The following is a 12,584-nucleotide window of genomic DNA, read 5'->3' on the forward strand; positions in this document are numbered from 1 at the left end:
ATGCTACAAGTAAATGTTATTAGTCGATATGATTATAAATTTATTTTTTCATCAATAAATCAAAGGTTCAAAACTCTCATCTCTTTTTATATTCGAAAAGAAAAAAGGAAATTAATGCTATAATTTTGAGCACAGTAGAAGAAATTCACATAGTAACTTTTAACAAGTCAATAGAGAAATACAAGATTTATCAAATTTTTAAAATTTTAATGAAGTATATAAAAAATAAACTTCAAACGTCAAGTGAATCATTATCTCCTTATTCATGTATTTTATCCACCTCCAAATATAAATTACAAACTGTACTCATTAGAAGAGACTTGCAGTATCATATTACTTCTTATTAATTTAGACCCTCCATTTGGCCAAATTATTAGATAATTTATTTAATATAAATCAAAAGAATCCAACAAAAATATTTATAAACAATTGTCGAAATTGTTATATGAATTGATATCATTATTAATTTGCAATTTCAATTTGATATTAAACTCTTGAAGTATAAGCCAACATAAGAATTAATACTATCAACCTCAATACTAGAGGTTGGATTTCATATCCACATATTAATATAAATAAAATTAGAACTTGGAATATAAATTATTTTTTTCCCTAAAAATAAATATTTAGTCAAATTTTTTTAGTGGACGTCTTTATCTCAATGGAAATAATTACTCGGTGAGTGCTCTTCTTTCCCCAAGCATCTCCTTCGTCTTCACTCTGACACAGCAACCCTTACACCGCCGCCGCACTGGTTCCGACTAGCCGCCGAAGATGAATGAACAAAAGGATGAAAGTTCCGATCAAACCAGGCCGTCGGATTTTGGTCCTGTGCCGAAGCCGAAATCCAAAACGAACAAATTCGCTTTTCTCTGCGCAATTTTGGCTTCCATGTCTTCAATCTTACTAGGTTACGGTAAGAAAAAAATCTGATTTGAAAAATTAAGTTCATCCTCTATGTGTTTCAATCGATTTTGGTAAAATTTCTTCCATCTGAAAAAACAGATACCGGCGTAATGAGCGGAGCGGCGATTTACATAAAAGAGGATTTCAAGCTATCGGATGTGGAGGTTGAAATTCTGGTCGGAATAATCAACCTCTACTCGTTGATTGGCGCCGCCGCCGCCGGAAGAACTTCGGATTTGATTGGGCGTCGTTACACCATGGTTTTGGCTGGAGTTATCTTCTTCGTCGCCGCCGTACTGATGGGATTAGCCACTAACTACGCGTTTCTTATGTTCGGAAGATTCGTGGCCGGAATCGGTGTCGGATATGCTCTGATGATAGCTCCGGTGTATACGACGGAGGTTGCTCCCACTTCTTCTCGGGGATTTCTCACCTCATTTCCGGAGGTTCGTTTTGCATTTGCTGCCTTCAATTATACATATTTCAAATCATTGCCATTCAAGTTAAAATAGCATTTTAGTCCTCTATTTTTAAATATTTAATTTTTGTCTCTTTATTCACCATAAATCTCAAACATAATTTTTTTTTAAGTGATTTATTCTTTATCGTGGATTTTTTAAATAACATTTTAGTTTATGAAGTTTGTTCAACTTCAATTTCTATACTTTCAATTTTATAATTTTAATTTATGTACTTTCAATAAATCTTAATTTAGTTTTTAATGTAAAATTAATATTGATTTTTTTATAAAAAGTATATATTCACATGTTATATTTTTTTAATAAAAATTATCATTACTATTATTTAATCGACTTGGTAAAACTAACTTTCAGAGATTAAATTTAAGATTTATTAAAAGTGTGGAAGTTAAAATTGGACAATTGAAAAATTATGGACAAAATAAAATGAAATCCAAACCCAAAATACATTAATCAAAATGATATTTTAACCTAATTATTATTATTTTAAATAAATTTGATTTTATGGTGCCAATCTAACGTAGTCCACCAAACTCTTTTATAAAAAAGTGAGATTCACGTCCTCCGCCTCTGGCTATATAAGTGAGAATTCTAATTATTCTTCATTTTTGTTTTTTAAAATCTCAATTTAAATCCTTTGAAAAAAAGCTCTATTAAATCAATCTTGAAGAAAATTTTCAATTATATCCTGAAGCTTTACAAGAATCTCTATTTAAATACTTAGGCTCATCGATAGAGAATCTTGATTTTATTTGATACTTTCCGACTTACTATGCCCAACAAATATGTAGTTAGTAGATAAGTTAGATTTTGTTTCTAAAAAATGTTTTCAAATTTTGTAATTAGTACAAATTTTGAAAACAATATTTTTGTATTTTCATTGTATCTGAATTTTGAATTTTAAATTTTAAAATGCAAAGTTATATTAAATAAAGTTTAAAACATTTAGAAATATAATACATCATGTCATAGAGTCAAATCACAATTTAAAAAATATAATATGTATTATATAATATATTATAAGTTATATAATAATTATATAATTTATTTTACATAAATCGTATTCATTAATAAATTAATAGTAGTTCATTCATCCGATAACTGCAATTAGATTTATGATTTATAGATATATGGTATCAAACACTTTTTGTTTATATTAAAATTCAATTTTTGAATCTGTTAATAAAAATATATTTGAAACCATAAAATACAACTCTATTTTCATTAAATTCTTTGTTTTTCAAATTTATGTTTTCATATTCTCTACTAAATAAATCCTTATTTTTTTTATTCAAAAATTCTTTATAATAAATAAATTTAAATGTTGAACCATATAATTTAAACCTATCAAATTATTTAAATTATTGAGTTATAAAACCTTAAACCTTTTTTTTAAGGGGTAAAACCTTAAACTTAAAAGAGCTTTGGTTAATAATCACCTATTGTCTAAGGGCATGTTTAAATTGACATGAGAAAAATTATTTTTAAAAAAACTCGTTTTTATTTACATATTTTTTGACAAAAAATACAAAGTATTTTTAAAAAATTCATTTTTATTTAAACATTTTTTGACAAAAAATACTAAAAATACACTTCAAGTTCTCATTACTCTAATTATAAGTTAAAAATCACTTTTGGTCTCTAAATTTTCGTGGAAATAACAATTTAATATCTCAAATTTAATTTGTTATGATTTAGTTCATATACTTCTGGATTTATAAAAATTTATGTTGGTTTGGATTGATTAATGAAAAAATATTTTTAAAAAAGTCATTTTTACTTAAACTCTTTTGATAAAAAAAATGTTTAAAAATATGGTTGTCAAACATTTCAATTTTTTCCAAAATGACTTATTTTCAAAATTAAACACTTGAAAAATTAAATCAAATGCACCCTTAGTCATCAAACTTTAATAATTATCAATTTAGTTTTTTTATTTTATAATTTGTAACAAGTCTCTGTCGTGAAAAATACTATTAAGATTCTACGAAATTTTTTACAAACGTAGATAGATAAGCGGATTAATACCCAAGTTTGTTTATAAGTAATAAAGTCTAAATCATTACGACTCTATTTGATAATCATTTCGTATTTTGTTTTTTATTTTTGAAAATTAAGCCTATTTTTCCACATTTTCTTACGATGATTTGCATCTTTGTTAAATACAAAATAGTTTAATTGTTACCCAAATTTCAAAAAAAAAAAAAAAGTTTTTAAAAACTGCTTGCTTGTTTTTTGAAAACATTGGTAAAAAGTAGAACCCAAAGAAAGAATTCTATAGGTAGAGTTGTTTGTAGTCTTATTTCCAAAAACTAAAAATAAAAAGTCAAATGGTTAACCATGCGCCTTATATAATGAAAATTGACAATTATGTTGGATGAGATTTTCCATGATGGAAACTAAATTATTAGAAATTTAAAAATACAAAAACTAAGGCCCCTTTTGATTTTTTTTAAAATTAAATCTAGAAATATTACTTTCACCTCCAAATTTCTTTTATCTACTTTTTACCAATGATTTAAAAAATTAAGCTAAATTTTGAAGAAAAAAATTCGTTTGTTAATCATTTCGTTTTTCGTTTTTGATTTTTTGTTTTTGAAAATTGAGCCTATAGACACTAGTTTCTTATCCAAATTTCTTCCTTTGTTATCTATTTTTTACCAATAATTTAAAAAACCAAACCAAAGTTTGAAAACTAAAAAAAAAAAAAAAGTAGTTTTTAAAATTTAGCTAATAATTCAAGCATTGTACTTAAAAGAAATATGCAAATCATAGTAAGATATTTTGAGAAAATAGACTTACTTTTCAAAAATAAAAAAGTAAAAACAAAATGATTACCATACATGGTCGTAGTTCTTAAGAACTTTTTTGTTTTTGAAATTTGATTAAGAATTCAAATACAAATCAAGAAAGAAATAGACTTAGTTTTCAATATCTAAAAACAAAAAACAAAAAACAAAATAATTATCAAACGGTGATTTTTAAATTAACATTATTACATTTCTAGATTTAAAAACTAACTTGTTATTTCTGAAGAGATTAGGGGCTAAAGAATAATTAATATTTGAAAATACTTGAATGATCATTGATCAGGTGTTCATAAATTCTGGAGTACTGCTAGGCTACGTTTCAAATTACGCCTTCTTCAAACTCCCAACTCACTTAGGATGGCGTTTCATGCTCGGAATCGGAATCTTCCCCTCCGTCTTCTTAATTCTCATCGTCCTAATCATGCCAGAATCTCCCCGTTGGCTCGTCCTCCAAGGTCGTCTCGCCGATGCCACCGTCGTCCTCCACCGCACCTCCGATTCCCTCCACGACGCCCAACTCCGCCTCATCGACATCAAACAAGCCGCCGGAATCCCATCCGACTGCACAGACCCCATCATCCATCTCCCCAAACGCCGTCGCGGCGGCCAAGACGTCTGGAAATACCTTTTCCTCCACCCGACGCCGGCCGTCCGTCACATTCTGATCTCCGTCATCGGCATCCATTTCTTCCAACAAGCCTCCGGCATCGACGCTGTCGTCCTCTACAGTCCAAGAATCTTCGAACAAGTCGGAATCACTTCCTCAAATCACAAGCTTCTAGCAACCATGGCCGTCGGATTCTCCAAAACGATTTTCATATTAATTGCGACGTTCCTCCTCGATAAGATCGGACGGCGGAGATTGCTTCTCACTAGCGTGAGCGGCAAGATCCTGTCGTTGATTAGCTTAGGGTTTGGGCTTTTGTTTGTGAATCGTAGCCAGTGGGCCGTTGGATTTTGTATTGCGATGGTGTTATCTGACGTGGCATTTTTCTCAATGGGAATGGGTCCCATCGCGTGGGTCTATAGTTCGGAGATATTTCCGTTGAAGTTACGCGCTCAAGGGGCGAGTATCGGAGTGATAGTGAATAGAGTTACGAGTGGAGTTGTGGGAATGACGTTTATATCCCTATACAAGGCAATTACTATTAGTGGGGCTTTTTTTCTTTTTGGTGGCGTCGCCGTCGTGTCGTGGTTGTTCTTTTACTTTGTTTTGCCGGAGACACGAGGTCGGACTCTTGAGGAAATAGAGGGGCTTTTCGGTAATTTTCTTTGGAAGTTTGAGAAAAATAATAATGTGGAGAAAGATGACGGTGGGAATGGGATTCAGTTGAGATCTTCTAATCTGAATTCGACGGTCTAGATTTGATAATTGTTGTTGGGGGAGGGGAGGAAAGGGTAAAAGCAAAGGAAGGTTTCAATTATGATTTGTTTTTTTTTTTTAGGGTTAAAATGTCTTTTTATTTAGTACCGGGATTGAATCTCCAACCTTTTAGATTGAAGTTGCATGTCAATTCCATTAAGTTAAGTTCACCTTGACTGATTAAAATATCATTTTAGTATTTGTAATTTTGACATTTGTTTTATTTTAAGTCGGTGTACTATGTATAATGTTGGATTTTAGTACTTATTGTTTTAATAAATCTTAAATTCAGTCTTTAAAAAATAATGAGGATAGAAAACGGTTAAATAATAATAATTTTCATGCGAGAAATATAATATGTGAATATGTTTTCAAAATTTATAGACAAAATGCTAATTGATAATAAAATATTGGTTAAAATATTATTTTGGTCCCTAATCTTTGAAGTTTGTTCAATTTTAGTCGAAAATCTTTAATTGTCTAAATTTAGTTAACACTTCTAATAAATCTTAAATTTAGTTCCAATGCTACTTTTATTGTTGATTGTTTAAAAACTTTTTATTATATATTAATATTTTTACTATAAAGTTTGAAAATATATTAACATGTTATATTACTTTGCATGAAACTATTATTATTATTATTATTTAATCAATTTCGATAAAAATTAACTTTAAGAGGCTGTGTTAAAATTTATTGAAAGTATAGAGATTAAAATTAAACAATTGTAAGTATATGGATTAAAATTGAACAAACTTCAAAATATCGAGACCAAATTGGTATTTTAACCTAAACAGTTTTTGAAAAAAAAATCAACAATAAAAGACCAAAATGGTATTTTAATAACTCTCAAAATATATTGACCAAATTGATAATTTGACTTTTTTTATTGTATAACAAATGTAAAGATGAAGATTCAAACTCAAGACGTTAAGAGGAATTAATGCTAATATATAATAAAAAGTTATGCTCATATTGGTAGTTTAAACTTCTAATTTGCAAATAAATTAGTGTTCATGGGGTGGATGCTCCTATAGAATCTTTCAATGAGGTACAAAGAATGACTTGATCTGTTATTTTAATGCATACAATCGTCTAAGGCAAAAGATTTAGAGAATAATTTGATGTGCATTATTATTTACTATATTGTGCTATCTTGCTTACTCCAGGAGTGATTTATCAAGCTATTTGATTTGTTGTATTTCTTTGTTGCTCTAAGTGGTGTGGCTTTCCATTATGGGGATTCATCCATGACTTCCTTGGGATCTGTTTCCTTGAGGTGTGTTACTGAGATCCTTTAGGTGAGTTTATTATATTCTCTTTGTCTTCTATTATAACTCTTGAAGTATCTATATTGGCTACTATACCTACAAGATAGCCATATAACAATGTAACAAGTTTCTAAATCCACTAAAACATACATATTCAAAGAGTTAACATAAATCTACACATATATAACGTAATATACGTACATATGCATCTTTGGCGGCTTTGCTTACCCACCCATCATTCTCTAAGAAATGACTTTCGTGAAACAATTACATTAGACCAACATCTTCACCATTTTTTGTTGTCTATAGTTCAATACAAAATTATTAATCAGATATAATGAGATAATGAACAAAAAAATAATGTGGCATCATACTAAAAATTTCCTAAGTTTCACTTTCACTCTCCAACCCAAACTAAAAAGCTCATAAGTGACACTTTGACTCACGAAAAACTTAAAAAGTTTATAAAAGTCACTTTGACTCTCGAAACCAATTAAAAACACTTTTAAAGAGTGTTTAAGTGACACTTTCCTGAAGTGTCTAAGTGATAACTTTCACTCTCAAAATACCTAAAAAGTGTCTAAGTGATATTTTGACTCTTAAAACAACTTAAAATGTTCCAAAATGTAACTTTCACTCTCAAACTCAAAGTAAAAAGCTCAAGTCTAAGTGATACTTTGACTCTCAAAACAACCTAAAAAGTTTCTAAGTGTCACTTTTACTCTTCAACCCAAACTAAAAAGTTCCTAAAACGTGTTTAAAAGTCACTTTAACTCTCAAAAGTTCAAACCAACTAAAAAGCTTCCAAGGAGTGTCTAAGAGGCACTTTCACTCTCAAAACAATCTAAAAATGGCTAAATGTCACTTTGATTCTCAAACCCAAATTAAAAAGTTCCCAAGTGTCACTTTCACTCTCCAACTCAAACTAAAAAAGTCCTAAAAATTGTTTAAGTGACACTTTGACTCTAAAAAAAAGTTCTTGTTAAGTCACTTTGACCCTCAAAACTAACTTAAAAGCTTCTAAATAGTATTTAAGAGGCACTTTCACTCTCAAAGGCAAACTAAAAAACTCTTAAAAAGTGTTCAAATGACACTTCGACTCTTCAAGCAACCTAAAAAGTTCCTAAAAAATATGAATAACAAACATATTATCCAAAGAAACTAGATAACAATTGAAACTTATCTTGTACCTCCATGTCCACTAAAATAGTTTTTGACATGCTTTCTATACACAACATTTTTTATAAGTTTTTTAAACTCTAGGAAATGCTCGTGAAATCCCTCTAGCCACATTCTATAAACAAATTAAGTTCCAACACACCCTTTTACATTTAGTTAAATAAGTAATTAAGTTTCTCTCTCTAACTTTCTAAATTTTACTTTTTATTTTTCCATCAACATAAATCACATACTAATGGAATGTCAAAATTCTAATCATCATCCATATAGTTCAAATCTTTTCACCCCATTTTTTTCAACTATTTGTAAAAGAAAAAACAATAATGAAAAAATAAGTATTTAAAATTGATGCTACAAATACAAGATAGAGAAAAAAGAGTATATTCAACTACAAGTTACAACCTTTAGTTAAACACACTAATATAATGTAAAAAGTGTATTCTTTTTTTCATTTCTTTTCTAATGCATTCATTTTAATAATATGAGGAGAAAAAAGTTGTTGGAAATGAGCTAATGTACCATTTAGAAGTTTCAATTAGGTCTTTATTTTAGTCAATGACACTCTAATGCCCCACCATTGAACTTGTTTTTTTTAAAGAAAAATCAATGTTAATCAACAAAAAAATATATATATTAACACAATTGGTAAACTTATAAAAAAAGTGAATGAGGAAGATGGAAGAAAAAAACGGGGGGAAATGGGGGGAAAGAAAAATAGATTTTTTTAAAAAAAACTTTGGCCGACACGTTGTGCATCGGAATAAGTGTCTAGTTGTGCCGACATAAATATATAAAAAAAAAAAAAAAACATAGATGTTGCTTCATTTTAACCGACGAATTAAAATTATGTCTGGAGAAACCAATCTATGCCGATGAAAAATGATGCTTTAGGAAAAAAACGTCGGAACAGGTAAAAATTCTTGTAGTGAAAGTTGATGTGTTTAACAAGTTAAGAACTTTGCTTGGAATTTTCAGAAAACATGTTTAAGAGGGAAGTTGAAAATTAAACATGTTTTAATTAGATAAGTTATAGATGAATTAATTTATATGAGAGTTGGAAAAATTAAAAGATGAGAGTTAATTAAGTATGCTAACATAAGAGTTAATTTAGTAGAGTTTCACATGAATTAAGTGTAGGATTTTAATTGTTCAATGTATATTTAATTAAGGTGTGAGTTATGTATTTAAATTTACCCATGACAATCCTATAAATAGGATTGACATTAACATTGTCGATACAACCAAATGTGTAGAGAAGAATACACAAAGAGAGTTCAATTAGAAGTGTGAACCAAGTTTGAAAAGTCTTTTCAATTAAAAATGTTTTTGTTTCCTCTCAAATAATCTTTTGTTGGTTATTTATTTGTGAGTGTCCTATCACATGCTTCCAAAAATCGAGCATAGTTCATTGATATTCGAGTGTGTTATAGGTACCACGAGATTCGTGGTTTGAATTTTCCTACCCCTAATTGTACTAAAAAACCATAATCAAAATAAAATTATACAATATTGCCATCTGTGTAACCTAATCTATCTCATTCTTTACATTCTTGGTGGTGTCAATTTGAGTAACATTAGTTTTTAGCTAAGTTATAGAATGAATAACTCCAAAGTAAAGAGCATATTGTTAAACAAAATTCATAGTGTCCAAACATGGATTTGGAATTGCAAAGAGAAAGAATATAACTAACAAAGCAAAGACCTAAACAAATATTACAAATAAAAGCAATGGTTTACATAAAATAGATTCTAACTTGTAATTTAATCTAAATTAAAAATAAAATAAAATATTATTAGGGACCAATGTTATAACTTACCCTAGAAATTTATGTTTATAATTTTTTTGGACATATCCATCCATGTCGATATTTTGTCCATGTTTTTATGGATATTTCCATAAAATTGAGAAATTGATATTTCTATCGACATCGACATCAATACTTAAAATTAATAAAGAAAATAAGATGAAAAGTAATATTTTTCCAAACTAGATGGATGGTAGGATAGCCATAATTTTCTCTTTTGTAATATATGTATATGTCTTTGTTTCTCAATATACATAATTTGAACTATTGAAGTACTAATATGAAGAAAAAGAGCTAATGCGTTTCTTTACTTTCATTATCTGTAATTATAGCGATGAATGGCAATTTCAACATGCAATTTTGCAAGTGTGTCTTTTATGTTTTGGATTTTGCAGATATAGCAAAATCATGAATTTTGACATTTCCATTATTTCCCATTCCAAAACTACCTTGCTAACCAACAACCTTCTAGTACCATTTTTTATCTCTTTTACTGAGTTATGAAAAGGCCGTCAACGAGGCATTCATCGGCACAACCTTGGTCATCGGCGAGATAGACGGTCAAGTTGGTAGGCTGTGGAGAGGAGGCGTAGGAAGGAAAAGAGAGACATAAGATGTTGAAACGTTGGTGGAGGGTAAATGATGGCAGGGGCTGCCGGAGAGTGACTCATCAATGAGGCCAGTGGCACTTGAATGGAAACCCCACGATGGCGGTAGTGGGGCAAAGGTGGAAATGCAGTGGGCAATATCAGTGGCGGTGGTGATTTTCGAAAATGTGGGTTTGAAGGGTGTTTGGTTTTTTTTAAAAAAATTTTAATGCTTTGATGTTTAAATAATATTTATAGTGATAAATATACTTGTTGACAAAGTATATTAAGTGCAAAAGGTTATGATGCTGGATGTTTGGATTGCCAAAATATACCATGCTAGAATAGTTGTAAGTTTTAATGCCCATAAAATGTTTGATAAAAGTTCTACCAAGTATACTCGTTGTACTTCACTCACCTACATAATTTTAGGTTTATCAATGTATTCAGCTACTTAGTATCAAATACAAATTAAACACCAATCAAATAAAAATCATATAACAATCAAATAGCAATTATAAACTACTTAGTATATCGAATAACAAATTAGAAGACAGAAACTACTTAATTTCAAATGAGAATCAAATAACAATTGGTATTAATAGCAATCAAATAACAATCAATATCTTTAGTAATCATCAACAAATACTAATTAGATAATAATCGGTATCATTGACAATCAATATCATATGGTAATTAGACAACGATAAAATAATTGACAACCAGTATCGATTTTCTCTTTTTATATTATATTTATTTTCTATTAATATTGAAATTTCTTATATTTATTTTATATTTATATAATATAATGGGTTATAGAATAATTGGTTAATGGCTATTCTATTAATATTATAATTCTATACTATATTAAATAATTTTTCTATACTATATTAAATAATTTATCGAATAATAAAGTGATTTTTAGTTATGTTATAGAGGATCTGCCCTAAGGGTAGGGTAAGAATTACTAATTGAGGTTACTAAAAATCGGAGCCAGAACGGATATATTTTGCTTTCAGACGAAAAATTAGATCAAAGTTGACTATGTAAAATTGATTTTGTATCGTCCAAATTCCTTTTGTGTATGTGCTTCCCGGAAATGTATAGTACTCTATTTCATTAGAAAAATCGGGTGTAATCAACTAGACCCAGTACAGTATTCCTTCGAATCCTGACTATGATGCTACCAATAATTGTGGTAATTCACATATGGCACATATGTCTTTCTCCCATCAATTAGTACTCGTTGAAGAAATAAAAATTCCCATAACTTTTTTTATTGGATTTGGATCCCGACAATACAATAATAGCAATTGACAATGAATATCATAGAGTAATCAAACAATAATACAATAGCAATTGAGAGGTATTGTTATCCATCTTTATGAATAAATTAGTAGTGTGCTTTTGAGAAGTTTATTTTAAGTGAAAAACTTTCTTTGGAGATGCTCTTTCGTTAGAAAACATAAAGAAATAAAAAAAAATTAAGATGAGATTTCAGTTTGAATAAGAAAAGAAATAAAAGAATTTGGATGAGATTTCTTTTTGAATGAGAAAATAAAAACAAAATAAAAGAATTAAGATGAAATTTAAGTTTGAAGGGGAAACAAATTGGATATACTGTTTCACTGTCTCATGAGTCACATGGTTACCATTTTTCTATCCTCACTTCAGCCAACACTCACAAGATAAATAAATAAGAAAGACAAAAGGAAGAGTAACATGCAAATACTAAAGAAAAGAGAGTATTAAATTAACCTATGATTGGTGCAAAACCGATAATCGAAACTTTAGAATAAATTTGATTTTGATCGAACAACAACTTCATTGCAATTCGTTTATTCTTTCTTACTTAGAAAAAAAAAATAGCGTAATATTATGACTGTTTTGTTTTAGCCACGTTACAGAGGTTAGGAGCATAGAGAGAGGAGTTAAAAAAAATTAGGAAATCTTTTGTAGAAAATAATTTAATCTTTTTTTAATTTTATTCTCAATTTGAAATTCCAACCATTTACTCTTTTTCCTTCATTTTCCATAATCTCATTATATGTATGCTTAATTTATAATATTCTTTTGGTGAATGATATATTTGTTTGTTTTTTTAATTAAATACTTATTTAATTCTTTACTAAAATTTCAATATATGTACTTTTTTATATAAAACACTTATTCATTTATTTTTTT

The 12,584-nt window shown here is 28.8% G+C and overlaps 1 protein-coding gene across 1 annotated transcript; it reads left to right on the top strand.

The window, feature by feature from the left end:
• Positions 1–622: 622 nt before the first annotated feature.
• LOC120077767 (putative polyol transporter 2) lies at positions 623–5,861 on the top strand. The gene is made up of 3 exons (XM_039031777.2): positions 623–916; positions 1,006–1,352; positions 4,479–5,861. The coding sequence occupies exons 1-3, from the start codon at positions 775–777 to the stop codon at positions 5,556–5,558; spliced, it is 1,569 nt and encodes a 522-aa protein (XP_038887705.1). The 5' UTR covers positions 623–774; the 3' UTR covers positions 5,559–5,861.
• The last annotated feature ends 6,723 nt before the right edge of the window (positions 5,862–12,584 follow it).

This window comes from Benincasa hispida, chromosome 5 (assembly GCF_027475165.1).
Source record: "Benincasa hispida cultivar pf3 chromosome 5, pf3_genome.v1.1, whole genome shotgun sequence".
Taxonomy (NCBI): Eukaryota; Viridiplantae; Streptophyta; class Magnoliopsida; order Cucurbitales; family Cucurbitaceae; genus Benincasa; species Benincasa hispida.

Bases quoted from the DNA above. Each gene is read 5' to 3' on its own strand.
- LOC120077767 (XM_039031777.2), top strand. From the start codon at position 775: ATGAATGAACAAAAGGATGAAAGTTCCGATCAAACCAGGCCGTCGGAT. The intron at 917-1,005 runs GTAAGAAAAAAA...CTGAAAAAACAG, and splicing joins TTCAATCTTACTAGGTTACG to ATACCGGCGTAATGAGCGGA. The intron at 1,353-4,478 runs GTTCGTTTTGCA...ATCATTGATCAG, and splicing joins TTCTCACCTCATTTCCGGAG to GTGTTCATAAATTCTGGAGT.